Genomic DNA, 16,227 nt, shown 5'->3' with positions numbered 1-16,227 from the left:
CCATGTCAGGGGGCACTTGTTAATGTAGCATACTTAAGGTGTGCGGTCCATAGCATTGCTGCTGAAACACCGTTGCCTCTGATCACGAGAGTGTTCCATAGTACTTTATTAGTACACCATATTTGGTATCATTAGGGAGCAAACATCCAGCTGCCTTAGTTAGCCTAAAAACAGCAATGTACATTTATTCTCTATTTGGCATGCCCGTTATTATGTGCTTCAGAAAAAAAGGATAGTTAATCACTGCAGCCTCTTCTGAATTGTTATTGAGCTTACTCTTTTTTACACAGGTCATCTGAAATGTTGGGCTTCTATTTTATTTTGCTATTTACCTGTAGACTATTGTTTTTCAGGTTGTACCTGATATTTCGTATAACGTCTTTGCACACTGTACGGATATTTATTTAGATATTAGTCCACCAACCATTTACATGATTATACACCTTTCCCACAGGTTCCTTTATTGTTCGCCTAGTGCGCAGGAAACCCTGTGATTAGAAATTTCAAGCACTGGAGCTGCACGGTACAAAGACAGTGAATGGCAGATATGTGCTTTCTTGATTCTGACAATTTTTCCAGTAGTTGTGAAGGACGTGGAACTTTCAAAGTGAATAACTTGATAGACAAAGATTTGAAACATAGAAGTAAACTGTGTCAGAAATGAGAATCACTTGCTTTCTCTCAGATGAAGAGGACAGTGCCTGCACCCAAGCATTGTGACCACTGTGCAGCTGTCTGTTTATTCTGACTGTGGTGAAACTCCTGCAAACAATACCAATTTTGAAACTTTTCAAGAGAACTCTTAACATGTGTCGGAAACCCTTAAGTGCCAAAGCTGCATACGGTGTCTATCATTCCTAAGACACTAAGGGCCTGAATTGGAGTTTGGCAGATGGGGATACTCAGTCGCAAAATTGACGGATATCCTATCCACTGTATTACCATTTCATGATAGCCTATGGAAATCATAATATAGCGGACAGGGTATCTGTCACTCAGATGAGTCCTTTTATCTGGACAAAATGGAGTTCAGTACTTCCCTCCTGTATTTTATTATTTTCATATCACATGCTGAAAGTCTTACTGTATCGCTATGTTGCTTATTTGGCCTAAGACCCAACTCAGCCTCTAGTTTTTTTAGTTTTTATTTGTTAAATTTTGGCTGTCATTTACCAAATTCTGTTAGTGTGTTACAATACCAGGAGCTGCCAAGAAACAAATTATGAAAATCGCCCAACTAGAAATAAAGTAATCCACTTATTGTCTGCTAGTAAGTACTGCCAATATTAATAGTAAGTTATAAGATCTCTAACATAGTCACGGGTGACTCTGTTTGTAACAAATAATCTAGAAAGATTACCTCAATGGTATTACCTACTCCTCTGTCATAGCTTAATAATTTCATTCAGGAAAACAAATTAGATTGATTTATATACTTATTATTTGACTAACTCATCAGGTGTTCCCATCTTTTCAACTCTAGTAAGCAACTCTTCCCTGGCCTTTCACCTCCCATCCCTGCTTCTCGGAAAGTTCTCAATAAACAGTGAGACAGATAATTCTAACTATAGTTTAAACGTAAAATTAGCTCCATCACCAATCCATACACTGTATTGTTAAGCCTCAAATAGCACGAAGCACAAACCCTACATGCCCATTAAACCAAATTGTTTTATGTAGACTTTTATGGATGCCACTTGTGTCAAATGCACTCCCTCAAGTTCATATTATCCTTACTTTTGTACTACCTGCACATGTGGTAGTTCCAAGGGGCATCAGCTTTATTGTATGAAACTTTGATACACATCCATTGCAAATCTTAAAACTACTAAGAATTCGGATGGACCCACAAGACAGGCTTATGTCTTTAATGAATTTTATGCTGAGATTGTTCACTTGAAGAAGACTGGCATGTCAAATGCTCAAAACCAAGTACCCCACAACACGCTTTTGTTTAGTGACTAGAGATGGAGGGTGATGGACCAAGGTCCACGTTCAGATAATCAGACTTTAAGTCAGTGGCAAAAGGGGAACAAGGTATCTGTTAATGCTGTACGGGAAGTAAAATCTGCTGTCCAAACACATACACACACACTCTGTCTAACTGATAAAAAGAAAGCTCTCTGTTTTTTAATAGAATAAGAGCTGACTTAATTGCTGCCCCAGAGTCAAGCAAAATGAGTTAAATGAAATATTAGAAAGCTAATTAGAAAAACAGTTTTCCTGATTCGTCTTCCATCATCCAAGACCCAGCAAAGGTAGGGAAGGATTTGCTGTATCCAAAGTACTTTCTCAAATTTGCTATGCAAGCCACTACCTGCTCATAAATATTATTGCCAATGAAGAGTTTATGATCATTTCCACATTTTCCTATTTTCCAAAACATCTTAAGAACTTGGCTTGTGGTCATATATTTAAGGGAAGAGCTATTTTTGCTAGTTAGAAATGTTAGAAATGTAGCTGAAAATTACACTTATGAGATTAGGACACATAGAGTTTTGGAAATCGTTTGATTCTCCTCAATTGTTATTGCCAGTGATCTCATTTCCTCTTTAACCAGTCACAAATAACAGGGGAGTAGATAATCTATTAATCAGTCTTTGTGAGTAGTTATAAAGGTTGTTCTCTGCTCTGAAGTATTTGAATCCTGATGGAATGGTTTGCCTCTTACACATTCAGTAAATGTTGAATATAATCCTGTTTTGGAAAAGTAAACCAGGTGCTCCCAGCTTGCCCGATGGGAGATGTTCGTCTGACTTGGGTAAAGCCACTTTTCGGCTTTCACACTCAAGTCTAACAGCAGATCTATATTGATGTGTGCCCCCTCTTGGTCCATAGGTAGTGGCCAACTCCCCCTTGCCCTCAAACTACCTTGGCCTGGTTATAGGCATGTATAGTCTTCCTTTTTGAAACACTACAAGTCCATTTTCCAGCTGGGGAATAATAAAAGGGTTTAGTTTGGGGCCTGCCATATGATTTCTGTTTTTGAAAATCTTGACTTCAACCTCCTTCCTTGAAAGTGTTTGTTCTCTTTCAGGAAGTGGGATAGAGGAGTCCAAGGGAGACCAGTGGATGGAGGGACTTGGGTTACTGACTAATGTGCAAAGACCTCAGTTATTCTATATATTGCATATTTTCTTCTGGGTGCAACTTAGTATTTCTTATTTTCTTAATCTGTTGCTAACATGCTTAGCATTATGCACTCCCATATATGCATCTGATATAGCTTTATTTGCAATTCAACACTTTGTTGTGACTGTATTGTGTAAACATTATTCTTTACAGACTTAAGGTGCCTAAAGAACTTTTTTTGACCTAATTGTTTTTTCCTTGAGCGCAAAACATACTTCTCGCATAGATATTTCTAACCACAGATTCATTACCTTTAGAGTATTTCCAAGGCAGTCAACTGGATCCTGGATCCAGCAGTTTTCCTGCATGCTGCCATGTGGTGCTGTGCATCTCTGTGCCTGGTACGCACCTCCCTGGAAATGATAGAACAAAGCTGCAAATAAGCTCCACTCCAGGAGCGCTGTTGTCTGTTCTTTTCTTTCTACACCTTCTGTCAGTGATCTGGAGCTCTGCTCCTACTTTTGTTGGGCCTTCAGCGATTTCTGGGAAAGAAAACACCAATGTGCTAGGCCAGTATGTCTCCTCTTAAACGACAGTCTTCAAACCATGCCATGTCTGTAGGACACAGATGCAAGTCTTGAGCCCGCACAAGGTGCGTCTCTGCTGTGTGGGTTCGAGCCATGATTCAGAGGTTTTGTGGGAAGCGTGCATTTATGCATCCTAAAAAGATCTGGGTGTGGGAGGACAAGCTGTATGTCAATGAGTGCCAGAGGAGTTTGAAGAATTCACAACAGTCCCACTCCAGATTGCAGGAGCAGGCCTGGTCCCAATCCTGGTGCTGGTCTTGCAAAAGGTCCATTTTGGGATCAAAGTCTTCCAGTAAGTTGAACTCAAAATTAAAGAGAAACCTACAAAAAAAATGAAGTGGGACTTGTCTTTATCTTGACAACTCTACGTCCAAGGATAGGGAACAAGGGTATCCAGATACTAACCAGCCTCCTCCTGAGATACTCCTTTTCTGCTTCATATTCCTTGGCTTTCAGCCTCTTCATTTCAGTTTTATTTTAATGTTTCTCGTCCTTCTATATGGAAGATATTCAGGGCACAATGCACCATGAATACCAGTAACATATTGTCACTTTGAGGCCGTGCTGTTTAGTACCCACATGAAGCTCCACAGCCTAATGAGTTTTCCCTGCTCTGGGACAGTGTTACATCAGTTTCTGCTTGTCCCAGCCTGACAACTAGAATATTGCAAAGACCAACAATGTAGTATTGCAAAGATAACTTTTCATTTTAATAATTGAAGAGACCCAGGTTCAGACCTTTGGATTTGGAATTAAGTTGTAACTGATCAGTCTTTAGCTTTAATTTTCTTTTCCAAACATGAATGTCTTGTTATTGTAGACTTTTCTTAAAAAATGACTGTCTTGTTATTACAGAGTAAGCCCTTGAATGTGGAATACTTGATGATGGATGCATCTATTTTGCTCCCTCCAACTGGAACTCCCTTAACTGGTATTGATTTTGTGAAGCGGTTGCCTTGTGGGGATGTTGAAAGAACACGCAGAGTAAGTAAATGTTCATTAGCATGTACAGTTATGTTGCTTATCTATTACATTAAGCTGGTGATCAACTTTAAATCATTTTCTTTGTGTCCATTTTTGTTAGTTTGATCTTTCTTTGTCTTAAGATAAATAATATGAAATTAGTTGTACAGTAAGTAATAATGTTTTTCAAGTATATGCCGGTTAAATATCTGCTGGCTATCAGTACAGAGTGTGAGGAATACATGAATGTGAAACCTGAAAAGAATTGGTAGGTGAATGTTAGAATAGTCTTAGGATGCACCTCATTAAGTCAGAAATGGGAGCGCCTTCCATCATGTAGCTTACATCTATATTGGTGATCTTACATATGTTTTAAACAAATGAGGGCATCCACATCTAATCCTGTCTGGTTAACTTGTCTGAAATATAGTACAGATTGATTGGACAATATTATTATTACAAGCCAATAAAGCGAAAGTGGAAAAGAACTTGGTTCAACATTTGAATATTGATATAAGTGTGGTACACTTCCATTCAGATGCATTGCATTATGTACGGGTTACAAAATCTTTTAAGATAGATGTGGCATCCCTAACATTTTTTTCACCTCCACAGAGTTCACGACAATAACTCATCACATTGGAAAAAAATACCCACTATTCATCAGGCACTACTTTGCAAATATACTTAGTTGAAGATTAATTTTGAATAGCCCCCTTTTCATGTTTTTTTTTTCTTTTTCTGAGGATAAGCTTGTTTGACTGAGGAGATTGAGATTGTCAGGGCGTTGTAATCTTGAACTTCCAGTGATCATCCGCTGTGTTGTAACCATTAAAATAATTATTTTAATCCATTTTGATGTGACTGATGGAACATTGTGAGGGGCACATATTTTGTGGATTACATGGACCTTTGCCACAGGTGGCATTGTGAGTGATTCATAATAATTTAAAATTAATTCTTGAGTCCACTAAGAATTGATTGAATGGTTTTTGCATGGGTTTCACATCATCTTGTTTTCTGATAAAAACAAACAGTGTGCTGTTCCTATGTCAAAGTATGTTGATTAATATTGCATAATCTAACCTGTCATTGGCCGTAGGGGAAGAGGCAAGGGCCTTCACCCACTCCCAGAGGTGGCATGCTTCATCGTCAGGCTAGCTCCTCATTGGGCCGGTGCTGCAGTGCTCAACAGGGCCCTAAAAGGGGATCTTACCAGGAGATCTTTTTTTCCAATTATGTAATTTGAGCCCTGGAATATTGTTACATCTCTGGGATTAAATGTAGATTGTTGCTTGCAAATAACACAATTAACTAGGATCCCTACAACTGCTTTATTTGGAAGGGACTCTGTTAAGAGTTAAAACATAAAAGGATGTGAAGGAAATAATGTATCCTTGTATTCCCCTCTGAGGTCGGCTTGTTTTTTGCCCAAGACCGTCTAAAAAGTTCAATGGCAATTCTTGAGGACCGAATTTTTGCCAAATCCTCCTTAAAGTGGCCCTATCCTGTGCAAGTATAATGGCCCGATAGTTAAAATACCATCACTCTTTGTGTATTGTGGTATATACTAATACTTAACCCATACAGTGTGTTCCTATTCTGTCAGCCTGAAATTCAAACAGAAAATTAAAGTTATGACCAGCATTTCATAGTCAAAATATTCCGCCATTCTAATTAAACACACGCATTCAACACTAATGGTAAAATATTTAGACAGACAAGTATATGTAGACAAACAAACTAGGAGGCACTCAGTGCCAGGATCATAATGTAGTCTCACACAAAACTAATAAGTATAGATCAGTGGTTCCCAACCTTTTGAGTTCTGTGGACCCCCACTTTATCAGTATTGGAATCCGGGGACCCCTACTGACTCATTATTGGAACCCTCCTCCAAAAAATGAAGCTGGGGACCTAATCTGTTAATATTATTAAATTAACTAAGCAGTCACGGACCCCTGAGGAGGCATCGCGGACCCCCAGTGGTGCTCAGACCACAGGTTGAGAACCACTGGTATCGATCACCCACACCCTACTCGAGTAGAGCCCTGTATGGAAGCCTTCCGTAGCTGTCAGAACCTTAATTAAAAAAAACTGACAGAGTTCGCTGATGCCAGTTGAAGTCCGTTTTTGTCAGCAAGTAAATGTAGAGGCACTGTGAGACCGATGTACTTACTTCACGTTAATGAAGGTCTCTTCCAGCACCTACCATGTCATTGGTGCCCCAAAGGTGAGGAACTGTTCAGGGCAGCTTGTTTTTAAGCAGCTAACAACACAGAAATCTCCAGGTCTTGTGACGCATGAATGACGCATTCACATTATTCATTACATACACAGCTGCATGGCTGTTTTTTTTAAAAAAAATTACAAGGACACTTTCAGGTGCAATATTTAAGTGGACGCTTACTCATTCTTTTAAAACTGTGTTCCTTTATAAGGGCAATCTCATGAAATTGGAAACTCACTCTCTTATCTTTCCAGGCATAACCCCTCCATGATGTACTTGATTAATAGTGGCTCCAAAGTTCACAGCTAAAAATGTATTTGTTCAGTGCAAAGCATGAAAAGGGCTCTGTTTACTTTTATTTTTTTTAATACCTCTATTTAATAAAAAATAAATCAATATTGAAAGGCTTTCAATTAAATCTCAGGAGGGCTGGTTCAATTAAGTAATATAGTGTGTAACTGAGAGTGGATCACTACATCTAAAATGATGCCTGCTATTGGTGTCAACAGAACAGACCTCCTCGCTCAGTTTCATGGTTGGATGAAGGTCGATTTATGACTCAGTTGGGAGGAGGTTACAGGTAGACATGAATAATAGTGTCAGGAGTATATCATGTGTGATCATTATTAGGTTGATGCGCCTGGAAAAACTAGTTTGTGCTTGATTAAGTGGGTAGAGCAGCATAGACCTACTGTATATCTGCTAGACAGGATGAAAGTATTATAATAACTGGGATCAGATGGATCTACGAGGTAACCATCTTCTGGCACAGGTGATTTTCTCGATGGGATATCATTGTTAAGTCCGGCTTTATGGGTGTTCAAACAGAAGACCCATCTCTGCTCTTTTTCAAGTAGAAAGGGTTGTGTATTGATGTTTATTTGAACATATATTCCAGAATATATACCACTCCAAATCATTGTCTGAGTGTCCGACCTCAAGATGAGTGTGTGCTCACCTTCGTTGTTACTCTCTTACATCTGATGCTACTTGTTTGTTCATTGATACGTGTTTTTGCTGCTCTTGTTGCCACCCCTATGTATTTCAAATTGCAGGGGCACGTGATCAGATATACCAGATCCTTGTTTTAAAGTTTGTATGTTTCCTGGGGAACCATTTCCTCCCCTTGGATATTTCAGTGTACTTCTGTGGTTTGGTTAGTCTACAGTCATTACATATACCGCACAGATAATGGTCCATTACATAAGGTAATATTCCTTCATTCATAGGAGGTTTTCCCCGAGGACTCAATATATCTCTCAGATCCCTGGTACGCCTAAAAGCACATTTTGGGCAGTCAAAGCATATCGAGGGCTGTTGATGATGTTCCACCTTTTGTTAATAATCTTTTTTTATTGCATCAGGCAAGGGGGGTAAAGGTAGTGACACACGTCAGTTCTTTGGTCGTGGTGTGTTTTTTGGTTTCCAATAGTGCTTCTTATTGTTATTCCTGGCTCTTTTGCAAGCCTTGTTAATGATGTGATGTGGATATTTTCTCTCTTGGAGTCTTTCTGGCAGTTCTTTTGCTTGTAGGTCTCTAAGGTTACAATAGTTCCTCCTGATCCTGAACTGACCAAACGGAAGGTTGTTCCTGAAGGCTTGAGGATAATGGCTGTTAAACCGGATTAGACTCTTACGATCTGTACTTTTCTTGAAAGTCCTTGTCTTACGTATCCCAATCTCGATCCTGATAGCAAGATCTAGGAACTGGAGCTCCTTGTCCAGTATGTTTTTAGAAACTCATAGGTGTGGGTTCAGCCCATTTACCCACTCGCAAAAAATTATCAGCTCTTGTCACCTTTTCTCTGCAGATTACCAGGATATGATCTATGAACCTACACCAAAGATTGATGTTGTATATATCTATTCTAGACAGTAAGCTAAATAGAGTGAATGATATGACAGTGAGTAAGGAATTGTATATAATGCTGATATAATATTGCAAAAGCTTGCAATGTTTAGCACTAGCACAATTGTTAGTTTTTTGTATTTTTCACTTTCATGGTTAACAAGATTTCATTGGATGTAGGCATATTTGCTTCTTGTTTTTAAGCCTTGAAAAAACTCTAGGCTAGTTGAGCTTTGAATCAGCACCAATGTGTTCAACTCAGATTTTTTTTGCAATATCCCCAGATAAACGGTTCAGTAGGCTTAAACACAGTATATACTTTTTGCTATTTTCAATTAAATACTTTTAAAAAGACGTCAGGTCTCTATCTTGTGGAGTCCCGCAGGGTTAATCTTTAAGCCCCACCTTGTTTAACATCTATCTGTCATCCTTGGCCACAGTAGTCGCTCCTTATAACCTCTCTAAGGTCACTTAATCTGATGACACGCAATTGGTGGTTTCCCTTTCTAGTAGTAGGGACTCCCCCTCTGCCAACCTGGCCGACTGCATGAAAGATATTGGGGACTGGATGACCCTGTCGAAACTGAAATTTAATGAAAGCAAATCAGAGGTAATGATTATAGGTAATGGCGCCCCTACCGCCCCTCTGGCTATGTAATCTGAGGCTTTTAACAGCCTGCCTCCTCCAATAACACAAGTAAAAAGCCTCGGCTTTCTGCTTGACCCACGCTTAACTATGGAGCCACAAGCTAAAAGAATCTCCTCGATCTGCTTCGGCTTAATTAGAAGTGTCAGGAAGATTCTTGGACTTCTGCCATTCGCTGCCATTCGCTGCCAGAAGAATTCTTGTACAAGCCCTAGTTCTCTCCCGCCTGGACTATGGGAACTCTCTATATCTTAGTTCTCCAGATTATGTAATAAAGAGGCTGCAGGTTACGCAGAACGCGGCAGCTAGACTTCGGATGAATACCCCAAGGCATCTTTCCGCTCTTCATTGGCTCCCGATTAAGCAGCGCATTCAGTTTAAAGCTCTGTGTCTTGTTCACAGAGCCTTACACAATAAGGGTCCCCTTTCCCTTAGAAAACGGATCTTTCTTTACTCGCCCCTTAGACCTCTTAGATCTCGTTCTTCTCGACAGATTTACATCCCTTGGGTCAAGAGATCATGGGGAGGTAATTCGTTCTCCATCAGGGCTGCTCGGCTCTGGAATGCCCTGCCCTTTGAATGCCGTCAGGAATCCTCTGAACTTCTCTTTAAGAGGAAGTTGAAAACCATTCCCTTTCCCAGTTAATCTGCTTCCCCTGGCTCTTCCGACATTCATGGTGTACTTTAGCGCTGGGATGCCCCCGGGTAGCCATGCGCTCTACAAATCCATAAACTAAACTAAACTAAACTAAAGGCTATAGCTCAGAGTACCTGGTGGCATGATCCACTACCAACACTATGAATCTGTTCCTTGATTCTGTTGGAGGATATGGGGGCCAATAACATTAACCCCTACTGTTTCAAAGGGGACACCAACCACTGAAAGTGGAATTAAGGGGGCCTTTGGGTGTCCACCACCCTTGCCACTGGCTTGACAGGTGCCACAGGAGTTGCAAAACTCTTTCACTAATGGGGCATGCCTGGCCAGTAGAAGTGAAGGACTCCAGGTTTTGAGCTGGCCAAGATGCCCAGCTAAGGGAATGTCATGTGCTAAGGTGAGTAGAAACTCTCTGTATTTCTATGGCACTACCACTCTCCTAGTGACACCAGGCTTGGGCTCTCTGGCCGCAGTATACAGGAGTCCTTCCTCCCAATAGATTCGGTGAGAGCCGCTAGCATCTCCCTTTTCCTAGTCAGTAGCTTGCTGCCTCAGGCTTTCAAGAGTTAGGCAGGTCCTCTGTCCCTGGCACAACTCTTCACTAGAGGGTACCCCTGGGCCTAGGAGCTCTCCCCTGTAAGGCCCAGGTTCCAGGGTCTCAGTTCCCTCAAGGACTGGCATATCTTCTTCCTGTAAATAGGGGACCTGAGCTTGAGTCTGCTCAGAAGTTGACTTGCCAGACTTACGTGCCTTTTCTCTTGGAGGGCTAGGCCATCATTCGAGGCTTCCGCATCGCTTTTTCACCCCAGGCTTTGCATTGTGCTCTTGTTTTCATGCACACCCATTCAGGTATACCATTCATAGCTGCATGGCTTTCTTTCAACCTCAGCCAATGCTGAGGACTCCTGATCATTTCCTATAAGACAGGCTACAGGAATTTCAGAGGATACCATCACCTTCTTCTGGCCAGTAACGCCTCCCCACTCTGAGGACACCATTGCTATGGGATGGACCTTAGCTTGCTTGTCAGCATTGATTACTGTGAAGGTCTCACCAGCCAGATACTGTTGTTTGGATATCAGTTTTTCAGTCACCATGGTGACACTTGCACCTGTATCCCTCAGTGCTTCAATTTTGATCCCATTTATCTGAGGCTGCTGTCTGTATCTCCACAGGTTACTGGGCCAGCCAGCAAATGCAGCTACATCCACCCCACACTCAGAGACTAAAGTTGCTTCTGTGGGCTCTCTGACTTGGTTGAGCTCCTGGGATGAACCTGCTCCCTCAGCCATGATTTTAAAGTAATTGGGACCTTTTTAAAAACTTAAAATAACATTCTAAATACACTTCATAAAAGCTTAACTAACTAAAGTAGTTTACATTCTAAATAGTTTGGACTCTGGGGCTTAACACAAGGCCCTGCAGCTATTTTAAAACAATTTAGAAAACATTGAGAAGTTAAAAAAAAAAATAAGCTAAGGACGATTTTGGATTCCTTAGTGCAATCACGTATTAACCAAGTGGTACAGTAAATGTCTAGTCTTGTATTCCACCATTACACTACAAATGTAGAAAGCTGGCTCTTTATATAGTATACCAAAATGAGGTTTAGTGTGCAAAGTGTCTAGGGGTTCCCCTCTACTGGTGGAAAGGGGCTTGCTCTAGCAATCCATGGTACTCTAATAGGGGTTAGTTTGGTCGAGCAGCCTTAGGATTATCAGAGAGGAGTGTTAAACGTTTGCCATAGACACATAGGGCCTGATTACAACTTTGGAGGACGGTGTTCAACCGTCCCAAAAGTGACGGATATACCACCTACCGTATTACGAGTTCCATAGGAAATAATGGACTCGTAATACGGTAGGTGGTATATCCGCCACTTTTGGGACGGTTTAACACCGTCCTCCAAAGTTGTAATCAGGCCCATAGTCAATAAATGAGATGCACTACTCAAAAAGGAGATCCACACCAATTTACAAGAATGGCAAGTATCTTTATTTATGTCTAGAAACCAGAATGAATATGATTAAGTAAATACGTTTTGCAGAAGAAATTCTGACAGTTTTGAAAAGTCTACAGTGCAGTTTTCTGAAGCTGCAATGTTACCCTATGGAGCCAAAACAAATATGACAAACAAGGACTCAGCAGTGACTTGCAGGTCCAGTCTTCTGCACTTAAAGTGAGTAGAGGCAGGGTCCTAAACCACACAAACAGGTCACTTCTGGCGGCACTGAGTTGGCCGGCTGCAGTGGTGCAGTTCAGCGTCGGTTGCCCCGTTTAAGTCAGTGGGGAACGGTCCGGGCAAAAGATGCAGCAGGTGAAGATTGGGGGTCCAGTCAGGTTGAATCGCCAAGTGGGCTCAGTTCTTGTAATGCTCTGGGACATAGGGACACTAGTGGTCCTCATCTCCATGGTCTGAGGCGCCCGGGTGAAGAGGGTTCTTGGACTGTCGGGTTTTCGTCACCGCTGGCAGTCGCATTTGAGCAGCGGGGTTGGACCCACAGAAACAGGGTGAAGGCGTGGACTGTAAGTCCTATCTGGATGAACCAACAAGTGTGCTCAGGTCTCACAAGCCTCTGTGATGTAGGGACACCAGTGGTCTTCTTGTCTGAAGCATCCGGGTGCAGAGCTGCAGTGGACTGTCAGGTTGCCGCCATCAGAGGTGGTCACGGTTTAAGGTGGCCTGCCTAAACAGGCTGCAGGTGTCGATGTGACGGTCGCAATAGGGAAACCCACAATGGACTTTGTCTCTGGAGAGGTTGGGAACCACGCTGGCATTGTTGACACACTTCAACTCAGGCTAGAGGGCATGAATGCAGTGATGCTGTCCGGCGTCGGGTTTTGGTGGTCCAGAGTCCTCTACAATGTTTCTTGGGTGCCTGCAGGGATGCAAGGAAGCAGCTCCACTAGTTCCTGGTACTGGGGTGAAGGCTGGCAGTCTTCCCAGGCTTTCTGAAGTTTCAGCAGCTGGAGGACGAAGCATCTTGCAATTGTGAAAGTCAGCAGGCAGGATGGCAAGGTTTGCCCTGAATCAGTCACTGATCTTCTTCAATTCTTGCCTTTTGCTTCTCTGAAGTGTCCTTCTTCTTCAGGTCAGCAGGATCTGATTTCCTGAAGCCCTCCCCTAAATACTGAAATCTGATAGAGACTTCTAGTTGCAGATTCCTTACCTTAGAATTTCCCCCAGGCGTCAGACTGGATCCAGAGATTTTTCTTCGAGCAATACCCTTCTGCGTCAGTAGGTAGTGTTGGTCGGCTCCGTGGGCGTCGTTGGCGTCGTAGTCACCCTGATGACATCGCAAGTAGTATATAGACGCTGCCTTCGCGCAGTGACGTCAATTCTTTTCTTTCCGTGCCACGCGCTGATCCAGAGAACATCTACCTTGGTCTCTTTTTGACCGACTTCGACTGTTTTGTCGAGTTTTTGTGAGAATTTTGTTGCGTCAAGGATGTCCCCGAAGACTGGTTTCAAGCCGTGTGAGGACTGTCACCGCAAGATGTCGTTGACGGATCCACATCAGGTTTGTCTGTGGTGTCTTGAGCGCAACCACAACCCGAAGTCGTGCTCCAAGTGCCGGGCCATGCATCTGAAGGCTTTGAGGGAGCGGTCCCGAAAGCTCATGGCGGCCCGGAACTCGACTCCGCGTAAGTCCCAGTCTATCGAGAGGAAGGTCTCAAGACCTTTCGCGGAGCCATCACCATTTGTCTTCTTCTAAATCCTCAGATGCAGGTCAAAAGAAGTTGAAGAGGTCCCATTGCTCTCTGACTTCGCCCCGTCGCTCGGCTGACGTGACGCAGGAAGAGTGTCGACGCTCAAGGCCTGCGGTCTTGTTCCACTCTGGGCCTCCCCGAGTTTCCCGGAGCATCCCCCGCCCAACTTAGTGAGTTCTTCGGTCCCAAGGGGTTCAGTGGAGGGGCCTTTGGGTTCCGCGCCGGCACCTTTGGCTCCGGCCAACAAGGTCCCCTCCGGATCTGCTCCGGGATCGGCCCCGGTCGCACCCTTGAGACCTACCCCTGGAGCCAGGTTGATTGTCGACGCTCCTGACGTTGGTAGTGTCCACTATCGACATCAACCCGATCCTTATCCCCAACGAGGAGTGGGAGTGGCATTGGCCGATGCAGCCTTTGTCTTCAATTGGGGCTTATTTGCCCCAGGTCAGAATCTGACCTTTTTTCCTATGGATATGAATTTGGGGAGGGATTGGGGGGGTCCCTGGACCCTTATGAATACCAGGATGACACATCTTTGGACTGGGTTCAGGAATTGGGTGACTCCAGTAGTCTGGATACTTCTCCAGACGCTGACCTGCTGTCTCCTCCTACTGTGGCCCCTTTTGCCATTCAATGAAGCCCTCATCGATGTCCTTTTGGGTACTTGGTCCAAACCAAACTCAGGGCTCCTGTGAATAGGACTAGCGCACGCCGCCATCGGCCCGCTCTCAACGACCCTAAATTCCTATCCCAACACCCCACGCCTGAGAGTCTTGTCATCCAGTCTTCCTCTTCTTCAGGCGCATTCCCTTCCGCACCCCTGGAGAGGGAATCAAAAAGGCTGGAACAGTTTGGTAAGAAGTTGTTTTCTTCTTCCATCCTCACGGTGCGGTCTATGAACACCGCATGCCTTTTGGGGCGCTATACCAACTCTTGTGGGATACGGTTGCGCACGTCCTGCCGCAGATACCGAATAAGGCCGATGCTATTATCTCCCAAGCTGTGAAAGATGGGCGAGATGCAGCAAAGTTTGCGATCCGTTGTGGACTGGACACGACCAACTCTCTGGGCAGATCATTTGCTACGATGGTGGCCTTGAGACGCCACGCCTGGTTTCATACTTCTGGTTTTTCTGGGGATGTCCAACAGTCCCTAATGGACATGCCCTTTGAGGGCTCCCGTCTCTTTGGAGACAAAGCGGACTCAGCCTTGGAGAGATTGAAGGATTCCTGGGCTATGGCTCGGTCCCTTGGTCTTTCCTCTGCCCCTCACCCCGCAGTCTGCTTTTTGCCTGTTTCTTGGCCACAGAAGGGGCTCCCTGTCACGTCCTCCACCCATACACTGTGCCACCCTTGCTGTTCAGCCTCTGTGTGGCCAGGGCGCAAAATCCCATGTGGGCATGGGACAGGGAACCAGAGGTCTGCCCAGTCCACCTCTACCCCCGCTGCACCCTCTAAACCCTCCTAGTCCATCCCTTCACTCCCATCCAGTTGGTGGCAGGATTCGCCATCACCTGCCCCACTGGGAATCCATCACTACGGACAGGTGGGTTTTGCAGATCCTTCGAAAGGGCTACTTCCTCCCTTTCGAATCTGCTCCACCAGCCATGCCTCCTTCCTTCAGTCACCTTCCAGAGGAACATTTGGCACTTCTCTGCCAGGAAGTCGCAGCTCTCTTGTCCAAGGAAGCTATAGAAAGGGTACCTGTGCCAGAAGTAGGTCATGGTTGTTATTCCCGCTACTTTCTGGTACCGAAAAAGGACAAAGGCATAAGTCCTATCCTAGACCTTCGGGACCTGAACTGCTTCCTCAAGAAGGAGAAATTCAAAATGCTCACACTGGCTCAGGTTCTGTCTGCCTTGGACCCAGGAGACTGGATGGTAGCGTTGGACTTGCAGGACGCTTATTTCCACATCCCCATCCTGCCGCCCACAGACGTTACCTACGATTCGTGGTAGGTCAAGAGCACTTTGTTTACCGTGCGCCCCTTCGGCCTCACCAGCGCCCCTCGGGTGTTCACGAAAGTGATGGCGGTGGTTCCAGCTCATCTGCACAGGTTAGGGGGTGTCATTCTTCCCCTACCTCGATGACTGGCTGTTGAAGGCAAACTCGCCCCAGAAAGTCATCTCCTGCCATCAGACTATGGCTAACCTCCTGCACACGCTGGGGTTCATTATAAATTTTCCGAAGTCACACCTGACTCCCTCTCAGACACTCCCCTTCATCAGGGCTGTTCTGGGCACAGTGCAGTTTTGGGCCTATCCTCCCAAAAAGCGTGTCCAAGACATTCAGGTTATGATTCCAATCTTTCGGTCTTGGATTTCGGTGAGACTGACTCTGAGGCTGCTAGGCCTCATGGCCTCTTGCATCCTGCTAGTAACAAGTTCCAGAGGGCATATGCGGGCTCTGCAGTGGGACTTAAAGTTTTAGTAGGAGCAGCATCAGGGGAATCTCTCCGACATGGGCCAGGTCTCAGAGGGGACTGCGAAGGACCTGCAGTGGTGGCTTTCGA

The 16,227-nt window shown here is 44.0% G+C and overlaps 1 protein-coding gene across 3 annotated transcripts in view; it reads left to right on the top strand.

Moving 5' to 3' along the window:
• CLEC16A (C-type lectin domain containing 16A) overlaps positions 1-16,227 on the top strand; it is a 462,030-nt gene that overhangs the window by 193,621 nt on the left and 252,182 nt on the right. For all 3 annotated transcript variants that reach the window (XM_069210166.1, XM_069210165.1, XM_069210163.1), the window contains exon 17: positions 4,515-4,643. In XM_069210166.1, coding sequence (XP_069066267.1) covers positions 4,515-4,643 — 129 coding nt within the window. The remainder of the gene's footprint in view (positions 1-4,514; positions 4,644-16,227) is intronic.

Source organism: Pleurodeles waltl, chromosome 10, assembly GCF_031143425.1.
Source record: "Pleurodeles waltl isolate 20211129_DDA chromosome 10, aPleWal1.hap1.20221129, whole genome shotgun sequence".
In the NCBI taxonomy this organism is placed as follows: Eukaryota; Metazoa; Chordata; class Amphibia; order Caudata; family Salamandridae; genus Pleurodeles; species Pleurodeles waltl.
The sequence above is the reverse complement of the archived record's forward strand: the minus strand, read 5'-3'. Positions and strand labels throughout refer to the sequence as shown.